Source organism: Podarcis melisellensis, assembly GCF_964234715.1.
Source record: "Podarcis melisellensis genome assembly, chromosome: 5".
NCBI lineage: Eukaryota > Metazoa > Chordata > Lepidosauria > Squamata > Lacertidae > Podarcis > Podarcis melisellensis.
In genome coordinates, this window is record NC_138537.1 from 68,384,967 (window position 1) to 68,407,390 (window position 22,424).

A 22,424-nucleotide genomic window follows, 5' to 3' on the forward strand; every position below is an offset into this window, starting at 1 on the left:
CTCAGGCCATTGGGTGCCATGGCAACGGGAGAAGGACCAGGGAGTGCGCTGAAGCCTCGAAAGCAGGCCGCAGCCCCCCAGAAGTTTATGAAATTAAAGGGGAGGGAAATACGGAGGTTATTATTTGATGCCAACATTAAAAAAAAAAAGTTCGTTGTTTAGCATTGAGATGCAGGTTAAAAAAACAAACTAGTATTCGAGACATTAACCCATATCAGCATCTGCCACTTATGCCCAAGAGGCTGAAACTCAACCAGTAAAGCGTCCTACTTTGTCAGGATTCCTTGATGGGGGAAAAGCTCGACCAGTTGCATTTGGGTCTGTCACGTCACAGCAAGAGCTTTGCAAGGGGGGGGGGGAAGGCAACACTGCCTAGCAAAAGTTATAATGTTTTCCGACCTACTAATATATATAGCGAGAGAGGGAGGGAGAGAGAGTGTACTACAACGCCTCACTAAATACGGGGGGTGGATCATCTGGCCAGATTTTGATTCTTGGTACTGCTGCCCTTGTGAATTTATGTATATATGGGTTTATAATTGTATTTGATTTGTATCAATGTTCCTTGCACCTATATCACATGGTGGTGGGTGCCTTAAAAATATTTTAAACAAATATCCCCAAGACATTTGCACATGGTATGACAGAATGGTGGCAAATTGCACCGTCACTTGGCACAGAAGTGAGGAAAGCAAGATCAGGAAACACTGTCCAGTTGATTCATTTAGAACAGTGGTTCCCAACCTTTTTTTGACTATGCCCCACCTAAGCATCTCTAAAATCCTGATCCCTAACCCCCATGACATATAATTATTATTATTATTCAAAAAGTAAGCTGTTCGCATGGAGGAAGCCTAAAAAGCCATTCACTGTTAATAACTCATTCTTGAATTGCCCTATCATAGTGAAGGCTGCAGTCCTAACCATGTTAACACGGGAGTAAGTCCCACTGGACACAGTTGGATTTACTCTCAAGTAAACATGTATAGAATTGTGCTGTTGTACTAATGTACATGTGGGAGGCAGTGGAGGACAGGAGTTCCGGGTGTGCTCTGGTCCATGGGGTGACAAAGAGTCGGACACGACTAAACAACAACAAAACAACAACTAGTGTACAGTTCTAACAACATCTACTCAGAAGTAAGTCCTGTTGAATTCCACTTAGTCTTTCAGCAAAGGGAAAACACAATGGAAGTTCTGCGGCCACCGCTGATAAGAATTGGAGGACGTGTTTACAGGAAAAAACATATTCGAGAACAGCCCCACCAGCATGAAGAGGAAGAGGATTTCTATGCAGGTATGATAAGAATCCACAGAGTTCCATTTCATGAGACTATGATATGAAACTGATCTTGGCATTAGGACTTGGACAGAAGTACTGAATATGGACCATAATTCTCAAGAAAATGCCAACACCCATGCTGTCTGTATGGACTCAGTATAATAAAGAAACAGACACTCAAGATGATAGAGAGTGGGTCTCAAAATTCTTAACCTGTTTGTTTAAAAACAGAGAATGTATGAAATATATGGATTAGAGGACAATATTATACTTAGCGTAATGTAGAGATGTGAGGGTAAGCATCAGGAATACAATTATATGAGGGCTGTAGCTCAGGAATAATATATGGGCTTTGCATATTTATGGTTATATTTTCAGATCATGGTCTCTCCAGTTAACAGAGCTGGATAGCAGGGCTGCCTGTGACTTGCTGCACAAATCAATGTAGACTAGGGATGGGGAATCTATGGGGCTCCATGATGTTGCCACTATGGAATGATTGGAGTTGTAATCCAACAGTTTTGAGGGCCACAGATTCCCCATTTGTGGAGCTGGCCATACTAGGCCTGGGGGACTATTGATATGTCTTGTTTTATGGTTATTGTTGCTTTTTTTGTTGTTCCCTTTGTGAATGATGCCATGGCCTTTGGCTAGTGCAACAAAGTTTATGGTGATGATATGTCTTCATACAAGGGGACTTCATCTCTTGCTACTCTGTTTTATTCATAGGAAACACAGGGCTCTCTATGCCTGTGATTATTTGTTTCTTTAACTTTGAAAGCAAGAGCTTGCCTCTGCTTTTCTGGAAGTGTATGCAATTAGTCAGACTTTTACCAAAAGGCAATTGTCACCATTGATATCACAGTCTTAACTCACAGTTTGGAGTGGAATTCAGCACACTGCTGAAAAATGCCAACATTAGTAAGTTGTGTTGAATTGCTAAATATTTCACATTCTGCTATGGAGTGGGAGTTAAAGCTCTATTGTCAAGAGGCAACACTTGTTTTTGTGCCGAAGTTTGCTTGCATTCGAAACTACTGTTGTAGTCACTTTAACGGAAGCACCAGATGGGCTTCTGAGGAGCCATCCTGCCCTGAAGGGTGGGTGGGCAGAATAAATAGCTTAGACATGATTTCATGAGCAGAAAGCACAAGGAGAAGAGAAACAGCAGAAAAGGAAAAAGAAAAGGGGAACAGGGTGGTAAATATCATGCCAGGTCAGAAGAATCGATGCAGTGCACACCTGATCTTTATAATGTGTACACTTGGATCCAGAATGGATATATTCCCATGCACCTAGGCAACTGAACCAGCTGCTATCATACTTTTTGCATCTTGCTTCCCAATCCCTTTTCCTTGTGTTTCATGTTGTGTTCTTTAGAGGATAACCCTTAGGAGAAGGAGTGTCTGAGGCAGGTAGTGGTAACGAGATTAAATTCCAGACCTAATAGAAAAAATAAAAAGTGACAAATTGCTGGGTCTGGACGGCATTCACCTGAGAGTTCTCAAGGAACTCAAATGTGAAGTTGTAGATCTTCTAACACTGTGAAGCATAGATGTGAACTTTTCCCTTTTTCTAAGGGAAATTCCCTTATTCCGAATAGGATTCCTCACAAGAAAAGGGAAAAGTTTACAGCTATGCTGTGAAGTTGTAGATCTTCTATCCCTTAGACCAGCCTCCACATCTGGAAAGCTGCCAATGTAATACCAATTTTTAAATAGGAATCTGGTGGGGGAGGGGGATCCAAAAATTACAAGCCACTGGTGGCAAGTATTGACAAAGAAAAAATAACTTGGCATATAGAATAATAAGCCTTGCTGAACAGAGACAGAAATCTCACCTTTTAGAGTTCTTTGAGAGTGTCAACAAGCATATAGATTGGTGTGATCCATTTGACATTTGACATAGTGTCGTTGGACTTTCAAAAAGCTTCCAACAAGGTACTTCACAAAAGATTCCTGAGTAAGTTTATCAGTTATGGAGTAAGAGGAAAGGTCCTCTTATAGGCAAGGAATTGGATAAGCAGCAGGAAGCAGAGTGTACATGTGCATGCACAACTATCTGAAATGTCTACGTGTGTATTGCACTATGTGTATGCAAATGTCACTGTGCAACACTGCACATGTACAGACACACATTTCAGGCTGTATATTTTGGTTTGCTATAAACAATCATTTTATAATATATTAGCCTCATTTTTTTCCAGTGGCCTGCCTCTTGAACGCCCTTTCAACAAATTACTCGCAGTTATTAGCCTTAGCTATAGTTCTTTCTTTGACAAACAACAGTGTTTATCAAATCAGTAACATACTGTAAATTAAATTTAAGGCGCTTTAAAATGCTGCTTCATACAATGAAATTTTGTTCCACCTTAAAAAATCCGATGATGGTGAGAGTGGGATAACACAGAGGTTTGTGACATCTTTTGAAATTATATTTCTGGTTAGCTGAAAAATAGTTGCAGTGTTTTCTTGCTGAGATAAAAATATCCCATTTTCCAACATATTACAGTCACTGCTGTTGAGACTAGAAGTCAATATCACTTTGCCTCAATTTTCAGCTTTTGGGTCCTGCATCTGTATCCACTGCTATTCAGTGTTTTCTTAAATAAGCATTTGTATGAGGCCAAAAATTCAACATCTAGGAGAAAATTTTCTCCTACATCTCAGAGAAAAATAGATTTCCACAGGGCTATTCTGTAGATTATTTTCAATGAGAATGTAAAAGAAGAAAGAAAGAAAGCCCTCCAGTTGACAGCAGCAGCTGCTTCCTGACAATGTCAGGAAGACTTAAAAGTTAGCATTATGGGTGGAAGCCATTGTAGTGTGAGTGGACTTCTGCTTATGTAATTGGATTTAACTTCCTTTCCTCCTCCGGCCAGCCCCCTCATAGGCCTCCAGATCTAGAGGATCCCAAAACCTTTGGTTTGTGAGGCGCTACAGGGTAGTGGTCAAGTCACATTTTGCAAACAGAAGTCTGTTTATTATTTACCCTTTAGATCAGGCACCCCCAAACTCGGCCCTCCATATGTTTTTGGGACTACAACTCCCATCATCCCTAGCTAACATGATCAGTGGTCAGGGATGATGGGAATTGTAGTCCCAAAACATCTGGAGGGCCGAGTTTGGGGATGCCTGCTTTAGATGAATAGTTTCTAATCACTCCATACCTTGCAGGTCCTGATGATTGTGTAGATGAACCCTGTGATGCCTTTGTAGTGGAAGAGACAGAAAGAGGCTACCAATGTGCCGTGGACATTCCCAGCCCACTATACAAGTAAGTCTGTGTGTGCATATTCAGAATTGCTAAGCATGCAGCTAGAACAACAGAGGGGAAAGTCAGGTGTTCTCAGTCTTTATTATTGATTTTCCAATTAGCATTTGACAACTACTAATGGGAAATTTGGGATAAATTAGTTGCCATAGCCTCACATTGTGGGGACTGTCCTATGCCTCGATCACCAGGAAACTGGTGCTTGTATTAGCATTTATGATTCTAAAATGGGTAGGATGTTTAAGCTGTTAAAGTTTGGAACTACTTAATCATTTCTTTTTTTAAAAATTATCACTGATTCCCTTTTCTGCTTTCCCACTGTATGCTTATATAGATATATAATAGGCAAAAAAGGAGAAACAAAGAAGAAAATAGAAACAGAAACCCGAACCTCTATCATTATTCCTAAGCCTGGAGTTGAAGGAGAAATTGGTGAGTTCTGGGTTTTGTAAAAATTTAAAGGCCTTTAATTTTTATGCACAGGTCTGACATGGTGTGAAACTTAGAGATGATAAAGGCATCGTGGTACTACTTGGAAAATAAATGTAAAAACTGTCATGAAGAATGAAATTAGCTGCCTCTATAATACTGAATTCAGTACTGTATAGGAAAGGTAATATGACGTCTTCGGTGCAGAATGTCAAAGTAATTTGTGTGACTATGACTGAAGGGTGGCAATTATTACAATCCCAAGTTGCCTGTGGGATTTTGGCTTGGATCCCGAGATCCCATGGGCAGGTCCATGCTCAGTGGATTCTGCCCTGATGGAAGAGGAACGGAGGCAATTTTGGCTGATTCTACCTGCAACCCTTGAAAATCTGTTCTGTGGTGTTGACGAATCCACTAGAAGACTGTAGGAAGTAGCATGGGAGTTGAAGTGGATATAGACAAAAATTGCCTCCCTCTCTTCTGACATCAGAAAGCCCTGCCTAATTAAAGACCCTCCTGCACATAGGAAAGGCTAGGTCCAAGCCACTGAAAGTATCTAGTAGTGAGCATGTCCTTCCATGCTGTGAAATTCCCTAATAAATGCCTACTGTATTACACCAATTATTGCCTATCGCAACTCATTTTTGCTCTCCCCCAGCTGCTTTTGTCCATTTAAGTCTTGGCTGAGGCCACTCACGTATTCTTTTTTGTGTCCAAATAGCTGCTTATCCCCTCACTATCTCCTACACCTTTTCTGGGTATAGGAAAAATTAAGCCACCTTTTAGAACTATGGGCTCTTTACTCTTTTATTCTAGTCCTTGTTTCACTTACTGCCTTCCTGGCATTTGCTGCCTCCTCCATATATTATCTGTCTGTTTATCTCTCTCCTGAGGCTTCTGGGAATAGTCTTTCTGTACTTGCCTTCTCCTTTGCTACAACTCCAGACAATTGCTTTCTTTCCGCATTCCAAGCTCTTCCATGCACACCCAGAACAGGATGCAGAAAAATGGGTTTTGAGCATGTTTGTATTAGGTTTGTTTGTATTACTGTTTTGGTGTTGATTTGAAGACTTTCAGTAACTGAATCTTCACTTCACTTGGCTGAAAATAAGGAATGTAGAAGCACAGTGTGAACACATTTTAAACAGACTGAAGAGGGTCAAATTCTTTAATTCCACTTATGGTATTGCCAAAAAGTAATCTTGTAGATCTAATGTTAAGGCTATCATTGTTGGTTGCATTCTGTTATTCAAAAAGAGGGAACTACATTTTTCTCTTCATATTTATGTTTGCATAATTGTACAGTCAGATACCATAGTTAGCATGACATATTTTTTTAAGAACCAGATATGATTGAATGCTTGCTATCCATTTATTTATTTCCCTCCCCTTAATTATACTTTCTGCATGTAACATTAGATATTTATTTTCCACACTTTTTTATTCATAAAGTGTATGGACTGCTTTTACACAAATCATTGCACAGTAATAACAGTAACACACACGAAAAGCTCTATGGCTAAAACAAGTGACAAAACTCTGCAGTGCACCCATAATGTGAACTGAAAACCTCAAATATTTCCATAGGAAGTAGAATCAGTTATTATAACAAAGAGACTCAAAAATAGACTACTTTGATAAGAGAGAAAGTCCTGGCAATATCAATAGGTATACATAAATAAATACAAACCTGTATCAGGAGAAATAAAAATTGTATGAACTAAAGGACGGAAACATTTTAATAGATTCTAGTAATACATAAATATTAATATATTAAAACCAGGGAGCTTCATCTCACACTTTGAAAACACTAGTTTGATAGTAACACTGACCTGTGTATTCATCTGAGATAGCTCTCACCTTGTTAGGAACTGGCTTTCTGGTACAGTGAAAAATCTTGTTATTAATTCCAAACTTTTGTGAGCACATGTAGCAAGCTGTCATAAATCCTGTCTTCTGTTTTGCTTGTTTCCAGTGATCACAGGACAACACCGGAATGGTATTATTTCAGCTCGAACACGAATTGATGTTCTTGTGGAGAGCTTCCGCAAGAAACAACCCTTCACACACTTTCTGTCATTTGCACTCAACCAGCTTTCAATCCAGGAAAAGTTTCTACAGTTCAAAGAGGAAGTGTTGGAGAAGTGCTCAAATGTAAGTTGCCGTGATAATACTCATAAATAGTTGGAGTTTAAAAAATAAGTAGAGAATGTTGCAAAATGCTACATGAGCTTGTCTAGATTGGGAGACACATTAAAAATATGTCATTAGTAACAACACTATTACCTGAGATGATATACTCAATGTTAGCAATATGGTGGGATAATAAGTATGATGATAAGCCATGAGAGATCATAGAAATACAATTTGTATTTTGCCCCTGGAATTCGCACATTATAAAGATAAAATCCAGGATTTCCCCATTGAAGCTGCCCACATCCTTTAGTGATGAAGAAGTGAAAGCAAGTATTTCCCCAGCGCTGGCACCTTGCTACTTCCAGGACCTCTAAGCTAAGTTCTGTGGCCTGTCTGTGCAGAAGGGGTCAGAAGTGCGTCCAGTTTACACGGAGTCACTTTCAGAAACTGTGTAGTGCTCCTCAAATGTTGGTATTCCTGGGAAAAACAGACTTATACTCTCTGTATAACTAAATTTTAAGAAAATCCCTAAAAGTTACAGTCCTTTTATTATCTATTACCAGTCCTTTTATTATCTATTATCTATCTATCTATCTATCTGGAGATCAGTAAGTCTCACAATATATTTATGGCACACTATTTTCATTTCATGTTGAATGGTATAGGCACCTCTCTGGTGAAATTCTGTGTGCAGCCAGATAAAAAACAACTTCAAAGTACTGATACTCTATTCTGAGAAAATAATTTGATAGTGCATCAGAATGTGTGACTCCAGTATTTTATGAGGGTTTAATTGGATTCCTTGAAATCTGACAACATAATCCCCTTTGTCAAAATTCATAGTCTTCACATTTTTAAAACCTAGAATTAAGTTACTGCAAGAGAGACTGGAGTCTGTGAGGTACATTATTTTTTCCACACTTTTCTCTAAACTCTGTTGTATAAAATACACAGCTGCTAGTTAGTAGGAAAAAAACATACTGCTTTCGCATATGTCTCTCATTCATTTCATGGTCAGTTATCCCACCCTTATGTCACTTTATCTCACAGTGGGATGTTCCAGAAAGCAATATTTGCAAACCTATGCTTTGTAGCACGATATGAAAGTATATACAGCTGTGCAAAGCAGCGGGTGAGCTTTTAGGATGCTTAGAACCTGAATATGGTGCTAGTTATGGAAGCTGTATGTGTTTGCTCTTGCTGCTTTTTTCAGCTTCAAAATAGAGCAGTCAGTTAATGATGTCTCTATTCAAATGAGGCTGATTAACAGCCATGTTATTTAAAAAATGGAATAATATCAGGTGTTGAGATTAGCATTTCTGCTGGTTGTTGAGCAATGGTACGGAATCTTTCCCTCTCACGATAATAGTTACCATGACAACCGAACATCCATCATTTATATTGCTGTAGTCTCATGCGTCTGTATATGCTGCAGATAACTCTTCCTCTTTTTTGCTTCATTAGAAAATTAAGGGTGTATTAAAATGTGAAAATTAATAAGCATTGTCCATCTAAGCTTTTACACTGAGCAGACAACTTGTACTGAAGGTCAAGGAACATTTATATTTATTAAAAGTTATTTTTATACAAACCACAGATTTCTTTCTCAGAGGAAAGCTATGGTTGCCTTAACAACATCAGAATAACAGCAATTATAATCAAAATTCATAAGAATATCATGCCAGATAACATGGAAAATAAATCTAACACAAATAAGTTGAAATCAAGATGCCTGCTTGAACAGAAAATATATAGCTTGCCTTCTGAAAGAATAAAAGTTTGAATACAAGTGTACAAGTTTAATTTGCCCTGGCAGATGTCTCAGGGGACTAAGTTTTCTCATCAAAGCATCACAGCAAAAAAGGACCCTGTCCTTACTGATTTTATTTCTCAAGTAGCTTCTGCTACTTGCAGCTTGTGGGTTTGTCCCTTTGTTAGTGTCAGTATTTTTATATAGCACAATCAGAGTGCCTAACACTTTACAGAACAGATGAGGCAGGTTCCTTCTCTGATGAGCTTACAATATAAAGTTCAGTGGAAGACAGGGCTGGAGAAATAGGGGTGAGCATGGAGGCAATGTGTGATTGTGTTGGTTTCACTTATTTAGGTTAAGTTGCAGGCTGATTTCCATTAGGGTCCCCAAACTGTTAAAGCAGGAAGGACGAAGCATGTTTAAGACAACTAAAAACTAACGGAAGTTGCTGTGAACAAAGGAGCATATAATTCTAGTAGCATATAAATCAAAAGCAGTGAATGTAATGATATATGCCCAAATAAAGTCAGAAAGATGGAAAGCACAATTTGATCAAGGCTTTAATTATTGAGTAAATCAAGTACAGTACATTGGTACCTCAGGTTACAGACTCCGCTAACCCAGAAATAGTACCTTGGGTTAAGAACTTTGCTTCAGGATGAGAACAGAAATCGCACGGCGGCGGCAGCAGGAGGCCCCATTAGCTAAACTGTTATCTCAAGTTAGGAGCAGTTTCAGGTCCAGAACAAATTAAGTTCTTAACCTGAGGTACCACTGTACTTGTATTATATCCTCAAATTAAATTTCCAAATTAGAACAAACAAAGCCATAACCAGCTTTAGTCCCTTGAAAAAGACTATTCCATTGATTGTATTGCAACAATTGATTGCCTTCTGAAATGTTTCTGAATAATGACCACCAGGTGGACATACCATAACAAATTGTCATATGTAAACTTCTATGAAAAGACTGCTTAATGGTTGGGGAATGAATATTGAAGTTCTGGTGCTCAAAGAAGGCAATAAATCTGATTGGATTTATTGTTAGACAGACAACAGCTCAAGACTCCACCAGTTTCTTTACCAGTAAGTTGCAAGATTGGACCAAATTATACAACATAATTTCAAAAGAGCGGGTGGTGTTCAGGAAACAGAATGATCAGTGTTTTGTACTAAATCACCCAATTAGCAGATATACTAAATATACAAAAAAAACCACAATCATTTGTAGCTTTTCATGATGTGCCTCCGCCGCTTGTCAGGATCAAATGAAATAAACTGTTGTTGAAATTATGGAGCAGAGACACAGGTTGTTGTTGGCCTTCATTCCAAAAAATCATACAGATACTACAAATGCCATATAATCAGATTTGGGGATACGTATCACAAATGGTTATTTGATGGGTGTCATCAAATTAGGTCACAGCTTTAATTATTTGGAGGTTGAATTTTCAGAAAGAGGTACCTACAATTAAGTATGGAGTGGGTATTCAGTAGGGAGTGCCTTCTAAATAAGGCACTCTCAGTTCCTCAGTGAAATCTCCCTTGTCTCATATTGGAACTCACGTTCTGCCTCCGTTATTTGCAGCCAAGATCTCCATCCTCCCCTTTCTGCTTTTAGGCAAGGGTAACAGGTAAAGAGGAGCAGGGGCAGTTTATGGTAGTGTGACCTATGTAGTGGCACTAGGAACCACAATGCAGGGAGCGCCACAACAATGCTGTAGAAGCCAGAGGCAGGGGGCACCAAATTTTAGTGTCACACAGGGCACTGCTGAAATCTGAGAACCCAAAGTCTGCTACTGAAGGGGAGTGGTGGAATTGATTGCCTGTTTAAGTGTTCTACCAAGTACTCACCTTTAAGAGTGTTAAAAATGCCTTGATAACTTCACACGTTATCCTTTCTTTTGTTGAAAGTAAAAGAAAATCTCATCTGTTGAAGTATATATGAGGAAGCTAAGATCTGGGGTTTGGTGGTGATAGAAGAACTGGAAATAATCTTGGCCACAATTTTCAAAAGTTCTGTACTTAGTACTCTCCTGATACATTGACAGTATGCATTGGATAGAGACAGGATTTATGCCTGAAGTTTTTGTAATGCCATTTTTTATGTATTGCTGTAAATTTCGAAATGGATAAAAACACATTACCAAGAAAATATTTCCTGGGGGGAAAAGAATAAATCTGGAAATAGCTGTAGATCCAAGTACAAACCTAAAATGCAGATATTTAATATTGGTTCCCAGAATCTAAGTAAATGGAGCCCATACCAGGGCAAATAAAATAAAAAAAATAAATAGGCAGAAGGATCATTTATCTAATCAAGCAATAGATTCTATGTAACACTGCCCCATGATTTATTTAGTACAGTATTATGTGAATGGTCAGAAGTGAGTGTTGGGTTTGTGACCTACTCCATTCCTCTTTTGTTGGTGCGGTTGTGAGGAAGAGCTTAGTGGTATCCACTTACTGGTTTAAACTAATAAGAGTCTTTCATTTTATCTGAAATGGGAACCCTAGTTAGTTTAAACTGTGGTTCGATGAAATGAGACATCAGCACAAACTGATTTGAAAGTGTCTTGCTGCAATTAATAAACCATAGTTTAAACTCACAGCAGTTAGTAATTTGGGCCATAACAACAAACTGTGGTTATTTTAAATTAGGAATCAGATGTTTCCAATCTTCTTGCTGCCTTTGGAGAAATCACCTTTAAAATGAGTTTACTGAGACAGGGTTTGCTTTATATACAATAGATGAGCTTACTGTGCACATGGGGTTAGGTTTGAAATACAGTGGTACCTCTGGTTAAGAACTTAATTTGTTCTGATAAAATAAAATCCAATATTGGAAAGCACAGGAGCTACCCACGCTGGAAGAGTGGCATGCGCAACTGATGGACTATATGGAACTGGCTGAAATGACTGGCAGAATCCGAGACCTGGGAGAAGAAGCAGTGGAAGAGGACTGGAAAAAATTTAAGGACTATTTACAAAAAAACTTTAAAATATATGAATGTTGAGAATTTGCTAAGTTCCGGGACAACATGCTTCAGTAATTAAATTTTGATTATTGTGGAAATTAAGTTAGGACTGTGAAATGACTAAAGTTTAGAGTAAGGTTTTTATTTTTAGGATGGATGGAAAGTGAATTAATAACAAATACTCTAAATCTAACTTATAAATTAGACGAAAGTACAAAAACGCAGGAAACAAGATATCAATTTGCTGTTATCCTTCTTTATTGTAAAAGATGCAGGGGATGGGGGATGTGGGGAAGTCCAGTGGAACATGAAAAATTGTTTTCAAAATGAGAAATTGGCTCTTCTATAATTTCTTTTTCTTTTCTCTTTCTCTGTAAAACCGCTTCTGTGGAATTTTTGACGATGTATTTGACCTTGGAAAAAAGCAATAAAAAAGATTATTTTTTTTTTAAAAAAAGAACTTAATTTGTTCTGGAGGTCCGTTCTTAACCTGAAACTGTTCTTAACCTGAGGTACCACTTTAGCTAATGGGGCCTCCCGCTGCCACCGCACAATTTCTGTTCTCATCCTGAGGTAAAGTTCTTAACCCGAGGTACTAACTCCGGGTTAGCGGAGTCTGTAACCTGAAACGTTTGTAACCCGAGGTACCACTGTACTAAGTACAGTTTCTGGTAGATGGCATCTGACAGTTACTAAATCGCATGAGACTGCCATAAGTGAAAGTAGGTCCTGTTATAGATTGTTAACAGATTGTAAAAATGGCACTTCCAACTGGCTGGCTGGGTGGAAGTTCTTGGTCACTTGTTGGATGGAAAAGGTGGTCTTCCTGGCATCTCTCCCTAAACCTCTTTCAAGGGCTTATGGGCCTTGCTCAATGGAGGAGGATGTGGAATGGAGGGCTGAGAGTGGAAGGGGGATCCCAAAATCAGCAGTGGTACCTTCCATGCCATAGATTATATAAGCTACTATGATGATAACGTTACTATAGTCTCCCGAGTTCTTTTAAATTATGAGTGAGGAATTGGTGGTTCTCCAGATTTGGTTGGACTACAGCTATCACCATCCCTGACCATGAGCTATTTTGGCTGTTTTAAATGTAACTTCCGTGTTGAAATAAGAATGTTCATGAAACTAACATTTTTATTTGTAGTTGTTTTTTCCTGTAATGTAAGTATGAAGAAAACATTGTCGGGGAAAGCCTCAGCAGCCTTATTCTCAATTTTCTCTTTCCTTCAAATTTTAATTTCCTTCATCTGTTTCTAAGCCTTCAACCTTTAGTACTTCCCACTATATGGAACAATGATGGTTACAGTATTTATAGGGTTATAAAGGCTTGCTATTACTTTGTGTCCAGCAGAGGGCAGTGCTAGGAAGGCAGCAGTAGTGGATATCTGAAACTCAGTATTTTAAGAGTCTGATGAGCGACTCCTAAACATAAATGTGAAACAAATGATATTGGTTTAAATGGAATGTGCTTCCATTAAAAAAAAAGTTTCTTAGATGTTAGATGGTATATTCAGTTTTGAATATACTGCCCTTGCCAGTCTATCCAGGGAGTTCCTCAACAGCTTTGGGGAGGGGAAATGTGAGACTTACGGTAAGTGGCTCGACAAGAATTGGCTACCCAGACTTGCATGAGCAAAAATGCTTTCTGCCGTTGTTGGATGCAACACGCTGTCTCTACTCAGTGCATTTACTTAGCTCCATAGTTCTGATGAAGTTTTAGGCTGACTTTGATTCTGGGACATTTCTCATAATTCTGGGCAAAGTATTCCTTGGCTAACATGAGTAGTTATCCCACATCAAAAATAAATAATTGAACTTAAAACTGAATTGGAAATGGCTTGTGGGTAGGAAGGAAATAAACAACTATCTGACTTCTGAAGGCAGCCCTGTTTAGGGAAGTTTTTAATGTTTGATGTTTTATCACATTATTATTATTATTATTATTATTATTATTATTATTATTATTATTATTATTATTAAGTTGGGAGCTGCCCAGAGTGGATGGGGAAACCCAGCCAGATGAGCAGGGTATAAATATTATATTATTATTATTATTATTATTATTATTATTATTATTATTATTATTATTGTTGTTGTTGTTGTTAAGAGGTTTCTTTTTCAGAGCAGGCAAGTATCTAAGCCGAATTATAAGGGCTGTAAAAGCTAGAGCATCTTTTTAGCTTCTAGTGGAGTTCTAAATTCAATTTAGCATTTTAAGAGTGAGCCCCAGAGTACAACTCATCCTACAACAATATAAAAACTGTGACCCTAAGTACACTCATTGAGAAGAGGCAAAATGCACTGGACACTTCATACTTTAGTAATTTGATTGTACTTATGGATACATTGTGTTCTGTTTCTACCATATGTGCAGACCTATTACAGACAATTGCTTTTTAAATGAAATCTAACCACTATTTGCATAGATAATAATATCTAATTACATTGTCCTTCTGTTACATGAAGCAAGCTGAGTTTGCACCAATGTGTCCAGCTGAATTGAATGTTCGTCTTCTCTGAGGCATTAATAATAACAGTGATCATATGGTACCAACATTATACATTGCATTTTATGGAATACAAGAGGGCTGCTTTAACTGTTTGGTGGCCATCAAAGATTTCATTGGGTTTATGCACACACAAGGCACATAGATAGTAATAGAAAGTCATTGTACACATGTGGCTCTGAACCATTCCAATCACTTTATATCCCTTTGTTGCTTTATCACAATATAACTGATGCATTTACTGCTAGAAACTTACATCTAAGAAAGCTTAGAAAAAAATTGTGACAAGTATCTGAGAAGTAATCTAGTGTTAATGGTAGCTTTCCATTATTCTAATGTGGAAGCTCCAAATTAGTTTGTGTCAAGTTAAATGGTGAAAGAAAATAGAATTTAGATACAGTGGTACCTCGGGTTACATATGCTTCAGGTTACACACACTGCTAACCCAGAAATAGTGCTTCAGGTTAAGAACTTTGCTTCAGGATAAGAAAAAAAATTGGGCTCTGGCGGCACGGTGGCAGCGGGAGGCCCCATTGGCTAAAGTGGTGCTTCAGGTTAAGAACAGTTTCAGGTTAAGAACGGACCTCCGGAACGAATTAAGTATTTAACCCGAGGTACCACTGTATCAGCTTGTAAGTCTGGTTTAGTCCAGATTTTTGTGAGCGAACTTTCTTCTCTAACTTTGCTTTACTTAAGAGTTGTTCTAGATATGCTTCTGACTCGCTTTTTTATTATTGTTGTTGTTTCTGCTGCTGTTAGGATGCTCAAGAACAACAGGGGCTGTTTGAAGATATTGCTGGGTGCAGATGTAAAGGAAAAATCAATGCAATTCAATGGCACTGCATTGATTACTAAATAGTAAATTATGAACTGGGAGTTTGAACAAGTAATTTAAAGGCTCTTTGTCTTAAAGCAGGCAAGCATCTAAGCAAAACAGCAAGGGCTCAGCAAGCTAGAGCAGCCTGTTGCAACTTTGCTGCAGGCTTTTCTTGATAAAAGTCCACTCAGAAGCGTCATGGGGTTAAATTGTTAAGATTAAAACACATTTGCAGAACAATCCTAACCCCCAACCTCCACTGCTGGGATGCATTTAGGGTATGGGGAGGATTTCCCTTCTGTTTGTCTCTGACCATCAACAATGTGAGTTCTTGACATGCTATGGCTAGTGGTGTTCCTGTTGGTAATAGTCAGTTTAATGGCTCAATATGGAATGGAATGGCAGTGGAGAGAAGTTGGACCAGCCATGAATTTGCTGGACCCTGAACTGGTCCTGCAGCTAGGGAGGGACTTGATCCAGGTCTCTCTGCTGTTGTCACATGAAGCTGGCACAGCATAAATTAGGTGAAATACTCCTTCCCTTTCCTCCATGGCCAGTGTGAGCAGCAGAGCTTCAGATGTGGTGGCAGCTCTCCTTCTCTGTTCAGCCTGCTGTTCCCTTGCCAGGAATTAAGATTGCGTCTTCAGGTAAGGAGTAAGATCCATTGAACTCAGTAGGTCTTACTTCTGGGTAAACCTACTTAGGATTGTTCTGTTTAGACCAGGCATCCCCAAACTCTGCCCTCTAGATGTTTTGGGACTACAACTCCCATCATCCCTAGCTAACAGGACCAGTGGTCAGGGATGATGGGAGTTGTACTCCCAAAACATCTGAAGGGCCGAGTTTGCCTATGCCTGATTTAGACCACAATCACTAGAGCTCTGAAAATGTAGTAAAAGATGAGAAGCAGTTGGTTTGATATTTGCAGATAATGTATAGGAGGGAGTTATGGATCTCTGCTGTTAATGGGGCTTCCTCCTGCGAAGCTAGTTCAGGTGTTTCCTAGTGATGTGCAGCATCAGAATAGGAAGCTGTCAGAGCATGTAAGATACCACTGATTCCTGGAAAGCTGTAGAGAAGAAATTCAGCTGATTAGGTTGCTGGTAATTATAACATGAAATCTCCTTTCCCCTCCCCCATGGGATTAGATTGACTATCTCTCTTTTCCTAAAAGCTGCTTATTTATTGTGTTAATATATTTTGTGCGCATCATATCTGTGAGCATTACAGAAATTAAAATGAACTGCTGTCAACAGTTGGAACATAACAAACCTGCCCCCTGCTGCCTCCCCAGCTTCTGAGGCTCCCTGTGTTCATTATGGACTAAATGGCTTCTGGGGCTTGTCCCATATTTGAAGAGAAAGCTCATAAGTACAACCACTTTGTCTTTGCAGTATATCCTAAATAAGCTTTCATGCAGAAGAGAATGAGGACCTTTTTCAGCTTTGTTTTTGTACCAGTTGGCAGAATGGAAAGAATGGGGGGGGGGGAGAGCTTTTGTTCTCAGCTGCTTTGAGCATTCCCGTTGAAAGGTGGAATTGACATTAACTGAATTGAATTGAATATTATCAATTTGGCCTCCTTTGTCTGTGAGGGCCTGGAAGGTAGCAGTGACGGTAGTAACGCTTTCCCAATAACATGGGCAGCATTGATAACGGATTCCTAGCTCTGTCTGCAGATTATTGCCCATGTTCAGTGAGTCTTGGAGTCTGCAGGATCATAACTGGAGTCATAAGATATGGAACAATACAATGGCTTGTTTAAAGCAGTCTTTGCCAACCTGGTTCTGTTCAGATGTTTTGGACTGTAACTCCCATCAGGCCTGTCCATCATCGCCTTGCTGTCTGAGGTTGATGGGAATTATAGTCCAAAACATCTTGGGGACACCAGGTTGGCATAGATTGCTGTGGAACTTTCTGTTTCTGGAAGATTTCAGCGAATGATTTAAAAGTTTCTGTGTATAAAGGGGGCTGACAAAATCTCAAATTGGAGCAGTGTTTCTAAAAGCTTAGAAACAAGAAAAAGCCTTTGTCAAACTTCTACTATTCAGGGATCAAGACCTCTGCGTTCCTCATACTTGGATCTATTTTTACACTGAATAGATATTCTATAGTGATTCCTGACTCTTGGAGGGTGCAGGGCCCTAAATCAATGTTCTTGGTCTTTCTTCCAGTTGGTATTTTTTTATTCGTGACACAGTTCATTCACTGTTGAAAATTCATTTCCCTGTGTAGATAGTGTTTAAAGCCCTAAACGACTTAGGCCCCAAATAGCTGAAAGTGTGCCTCCTCTACAGACCCTCTCAGGGGTTAAGATCAGGAAGGGGGCTGGTAGTTCTGCCAACCTCAGAAATTCAGGGGGCAGAGACCCAGGGAAAGGGCATTCTCTCTGTGGCAACCCCTAAGGTGATACATCTGATGATTTCACTATACAGCTTTCAGTGAATGCTGATGATACGCCAATTCACCCCGGCCTTTGGCACCTGAAATGTGTGTTCCCACCCTATTCTGTGACTATTATTTGTTTTTAACATTTTTTAATATTGAATTTTAAATTGTTGTTACTGTTGTGGGACCTGCTGATGAAGGGTTGGTAATACATTTAGTCATCATAATTCCAGGGTCCTTGCGTGGCAGAGCCCCCTGCTCCTCCAACACTTCCTGCATCACCCAATGTCTCCTGCCATGCACTGTCATCTGACACACATGCGCCCCAGCCTTGCTGGTGCCACGCCTAGCCACGGCATATAGCTATTCCAGTGTGATACATATTGCTAGCATTTCCCATGTGTGCAGTGCATAGGCAGGCATCAAGCAAGATGAGAGTGAGGATGTGTTGATTCTACAGTCTGCATCACTGTATATGTGGCGGAGGAGTAGCAAATGATCTGCCACTTTGCTCCTTCAAATAAGACTTGCATAAGAAAGGGAATCATTAGCTGGCCCCCTGCTGTGCAGCATCACTTGGGTTTCTGAAATGTAAAAATTAACAATGTGGTTGAATGGAGACAAGACAATTACCTGTAAGGAAATTACCTTTTCTAAAGCAGCTATGAAGATAAGAGCTAACTGATTTTAAAATGCAGCAACCAGCAAAATGTAGGAAATTATGTAATGTAATTTGAATACATTTATCGGGGCATTTTTTAGTTTGCTGTTGTTGTTTTTTAAATAATATTTCCTATTTGTTGCTATTGCCATGTTATTATATGACTTTAATTTTGCATGTCACCCATTTTGAATTCTGATCATCAGACGTTCTACTTCAAAAATCTGGAGTTGGTTAATACCTTTCTCAGAAGCAAGCAAAACATTACAAAAAGTTATTGAGTTCTCGAGAATTCTTCAATTAGGCAAGATGTTACACAAAATAGGGGATTGGGAGAGAAGGAAAAAGAAATAAAGTAAAATTGGGCTGGATGTTTAGCTATGAGGTTACCTTGAAGACTCAGTTACAAGATGGAGATAGCAGTTGAATAGGTCTCCCTAAGATGCTACAGGAACCTGGCTACAAATCTGTGAGATTGGAATAAAGAACCAATAGCTGCTCCACATTTTTTAGAACATAAAGCCTCACTTGCAATAGAGACACAGATTCCTAGATATGCAAAAGTAAAGAGAAACATGAATTTCTGATGTCACTCAATGAATTTCTCAATGTTTCTACAGGACTATGGTGTCAGTAGTAGCCTGTTCCAGAACCCTGCCAAGCTCCATCTGACTATTGGGACACTGGTACTCCTGAATGAACAGGAAATCCAGAAGGCCCAAGAACTCCTACAGAGGTGTAAAGAAGACTTTGTTGAGTGAGTAAATTGAAAGCACTTGGGATGCCATAATCCAGCTGCAGCACTCAAAAAGAAGTACTGGTTCTAGGGCCAGGGTAACTTAGAGGGGTGTGGGGTATCCCAGTTTGCAGCAGTTCAGCAAACCATTATTAGGAGTAAATGAAAAGCCTACACAAAACAATACAAGGACCTAATTGCACTTTGTTCTTGATATAAACCATTTAGAAGCATCTCTTTGCTTGCAATCTTATTATAACCTTGCATTTCTCTCTCTCTCTTACAGTAGCTGGTTTTATTTGTACATGAACAAAGATTGATTCTCCCCTCCTGGAAGTGCATGAAAAATGTGATTGCCTTGGCACTTTTTCACTAGCAGAGCCTTTGGCAAATAGCTCCCCCCACTCAATGGTCGTATATCCCTGAGATTAATTTCCGAAACAAGTCGAAGGTAGAGAGTATTGAACTGTATTAAAAAAATAAGCTCTAATACAGTAGATCAGTGATTCTACAGTGCAGGAGTTGTCATAATCTACTACACAAAACCACAGTCTTTGAGCTGTAGAATTAGCAAGCTGTGAAACTATGAATCCCCCCCCCCGATATTTTTTTCACTTCCAATCTTTTTGCAAGGACTTTTTAGCAGAATGAGTCCTAGCTTGCAGGGTGAGACCCGCAGATGAGCTTGCAAATGATGAGCATATTTTTTTTAGCAGGTAAGCACATTGGTGGCAAATGCAAAGTGAGTTATGGCCAGGGGCTCGTCTCTGACCTTGCTTTGGGCTTCAGAGGCACTTGAAATCAGTGAGGTGCTCAGAAGTGGCAAGAAGCCTTACTGTGCCCCTGAAGTCCAAAGCAAGGTCAGAGATGAGCCCCTGCCCATCTCTTACTTTACATTCCTTTTGTGACTGCAGGTTTGAGCCTCCTACCACTCTCTCCTAAGGCAAAGGGGGTGGATGGAGAGGGCTTGGCCCTGCTTTGCTGAGCTTCGGAGTCACTCTAATGCAGCCAAATTTCTCACTGCTCAATGCCTCCAAAGTGGCATTGAGCAATCCTCCATAGCAGGAGGATTGGTGGCAGTCACAAAACTGAACTGGCTTATTGAGGCCACAAAAATTGAGGACTTCTGGACCCAGTTTTGCATCACAAGACACGTGTGTGTGTGTCATCAAGTTGACATTAGTGTGTGATGAGGACTTGGCAGCAGAATGAGCAGTGTGCTTTTCTAGATTGTTTGTTTAAATTGTCAGAGAAAAGGCCTTTGTCTGCGTTATTCAGGGAGCAGCTAGCTGCATGGATTCTGATACTATCCACAGAAATAGATAAAATTCTCATCCTTTGCTTTAATATTTGACAGTATTTGGCAGTTTATTATGTATGGAAAAGATGCTACAGTTGTTTGTACTCTTTAACAGTTAAATATTACTAGCACTGTGCTGTATAATATCTAGAAGTTGCTGCATGTAAAGCTTGCAATCTACATTAATAATGACAGGATTTAATTTTCCTCTATGATTCAATATTCTATAGTGATTCAATGTTCTATAGTGTAAGATTGTTGTGAGTTGAATCCATTGGGTTGTAGTCAGCTAACGTGCTCAGAGCAGACGCACTGAAATTAATTGAACTAAGTTAGGTTTATATGATTCTAGAAACAGCAGAAACAAGGGCAAAAGTCAATAGTGATGAACAATTCATTCTGTCTTCTAGGGAAGAAAGGGTAGGTATTCTGGGGAATTTGCTGGGGACAGGATATAGTTGTGAATTCTGCCAATGATCATTTTATTTTGTATGATTTTCTGTTCAAAAAGGTATTCTCAAGCAGCATACAAAGGCTTAAAAGAAAATAATGAAAATAAAAAATTAAATATGCATCAAACTACTGAAATAACAGCTGCGCTAAAATATATAAATTTAATTGAAGTAATCCAAGTGAATTGGTGTAGCCTAGTGCAGCTGACCAAGTGAATTATGCAGTTGCCAAATCTTAAATATGAACTGTGTTTGGTGTTTTCCCCCTCTTTCAAACAGCTCAATTGCTGGAGGCAAACCACTAACTGTAGAAGTAGCAGGTGTAGAGTACATGAATGATGATCCAGCCATGATGGATGTTCTCTATGCAAAAGTTCATATGAAGGATGGCTCTAACAAGTAAGTTTCCCCCTGCATTTTTAATTTTAAAAAAATCATTTTCATTCCACAAAGTGATTATATATGAATTTGCAAAAGTAATATAATGACTCTTGAGAAGGCTCTCAACCTCTGAGTTTGATTGTTTCTGCCAGAAAATATACTGCAAGATATCCAGGAGATAAGGTTATTGCAACCTCTTTGTAGGTAAAGAAGGGTCTGTAATGAGTTTGCCCTTGGGCTGATAACAAGTAGTATTACTGAGAGAGATAATTATGGAGTATCCACCTGTGCAGTTTCTGCTTAATGTTGATACTTCTGAAAACTAGAAACTGTTTCCACTCTCGTTAGTTCTAATTTACCGTATTTTTGGCCCTATAGGACGCACCGGCCCATAGGACGCACCTAGTTTTTTGGGGGGGAAATCAAGTAAAAAAAATTTATTCCCCCCCCCCCAGGTTTGTGCAGCCATCCCCAAGCTAGAAGAGGGAGACGGAGTGCTCCGTCTCCCTCTTCTGCCTTCAGGGACAGCCTCCGTGGGGCAGCGGCTTGCCCCGCTGTCCCCTGAGCTTGTGGGGCTGGTGATGGGGAGAAGCAAGCTTGCTTCTCGCCCCCGCCAGCCTCCAGACCAAGTCCAGGAATAGCGGGGTGGCGGCGCCCTGCCTCCCCACTATCCCCCGATCTTGTGGGGCTGGCGATGGGGAGAAGGAAGCTTGCTTCTCCCCCCCCCCCCCCGCCAGCCTCCAGATCAGGTCCAGGAATAGCGGGGTGGCGGCGCTCCACCTCCCCGCTGTCCCCTGAGCTTGTGGGCTGCAGGCTGCTGCCCGCAAGCCTAGAGAGCCCGCGGGACCTCCCGCCAGGCTCCCAAGGCTTGCGGATAGCTTCCTGAAGCCTGGAGAGCGAGAGGGGTGCGCACCGACCTCTCTCGCTCTCCAGGCTTCAGCGAAAGCCTGCATTTGCCCCATAGGACGCACACACATTTCCCCTTCATTTTTGGAGGGGGAAAAGTGTGTCCTATAGGGCGAAAAATACGGTAAATATGTGGTTGAAATTCTTACCACTGCTAGCTAGTGGCTGCGTTCACACATATGTGGGTGAACCTGAAAGTGCCCAAACAGTGCATCAGGCTTGTGCACTCCCCCCTCCCATCTTCTCTTTCCATGCAGTCAGGAGCAAGACGACTTCAGCAGAGTTTTGTTTCACTTTTAAAGTGTTAGGTTTGAACCACAGATTCTGATTTAAAACAAACCTTGGTTCATTTTAAAACCCACTTTCATAACCCATGGTTTGGAGTTTGTTTGCTATGTGGCTAGCCATAGGCTTTTTAAAA

The 22,424-nt window shown here is 39.9% G+C and overlaps 1 protein-coding gene across 3 annotated transcripts in view; it reads left to right on the forward strand.

Moving 5' to 3' along the window:
• The window catches only part of ASCC1 (activating signal cointegrator 1 complex subunit 1), a 57,082-nt gene that overhangs the window by 352 nt on the left and 34,306 nt on the right, over positions 1–22,424 (forward strand). The window contains exons 1-7 of one of the 3 annotated variants that reach the window (XM_081913186.1): positions 346–497; positions 1,166–1,297; positions 4,459–4,558; positions 4,890–4,987; positions 6,960–7,138; positions 18,849–18,985; positions 20,996–21,115. In XM_081913186.1, coding sequence (XP_081769312.1) covers positions 1,189–1,297; positions 4,459–4,558; positions 4,890–4,987; positions 6,960–7,138; positions 18,849–18,985; positions 20,996–21,115 — 743 coding nt within the window. In that variant the 5' untranslated portion in view covers positions 346–497; positions 1,166–1,188. Of the gene's footprint in view, positions 1–345; positions 512–1,165; positions 1,298–4,458; positions 4,559–4,889; positions 4,988–6,959; positions 7,139–18,848; positions 18,986–20,995; positions 21,116–22,424 lie in introns of those variants that run through there. The other 2 variants (XM_081913187.1, XM_081913185.1) reach the window with 2 other exon arrangements.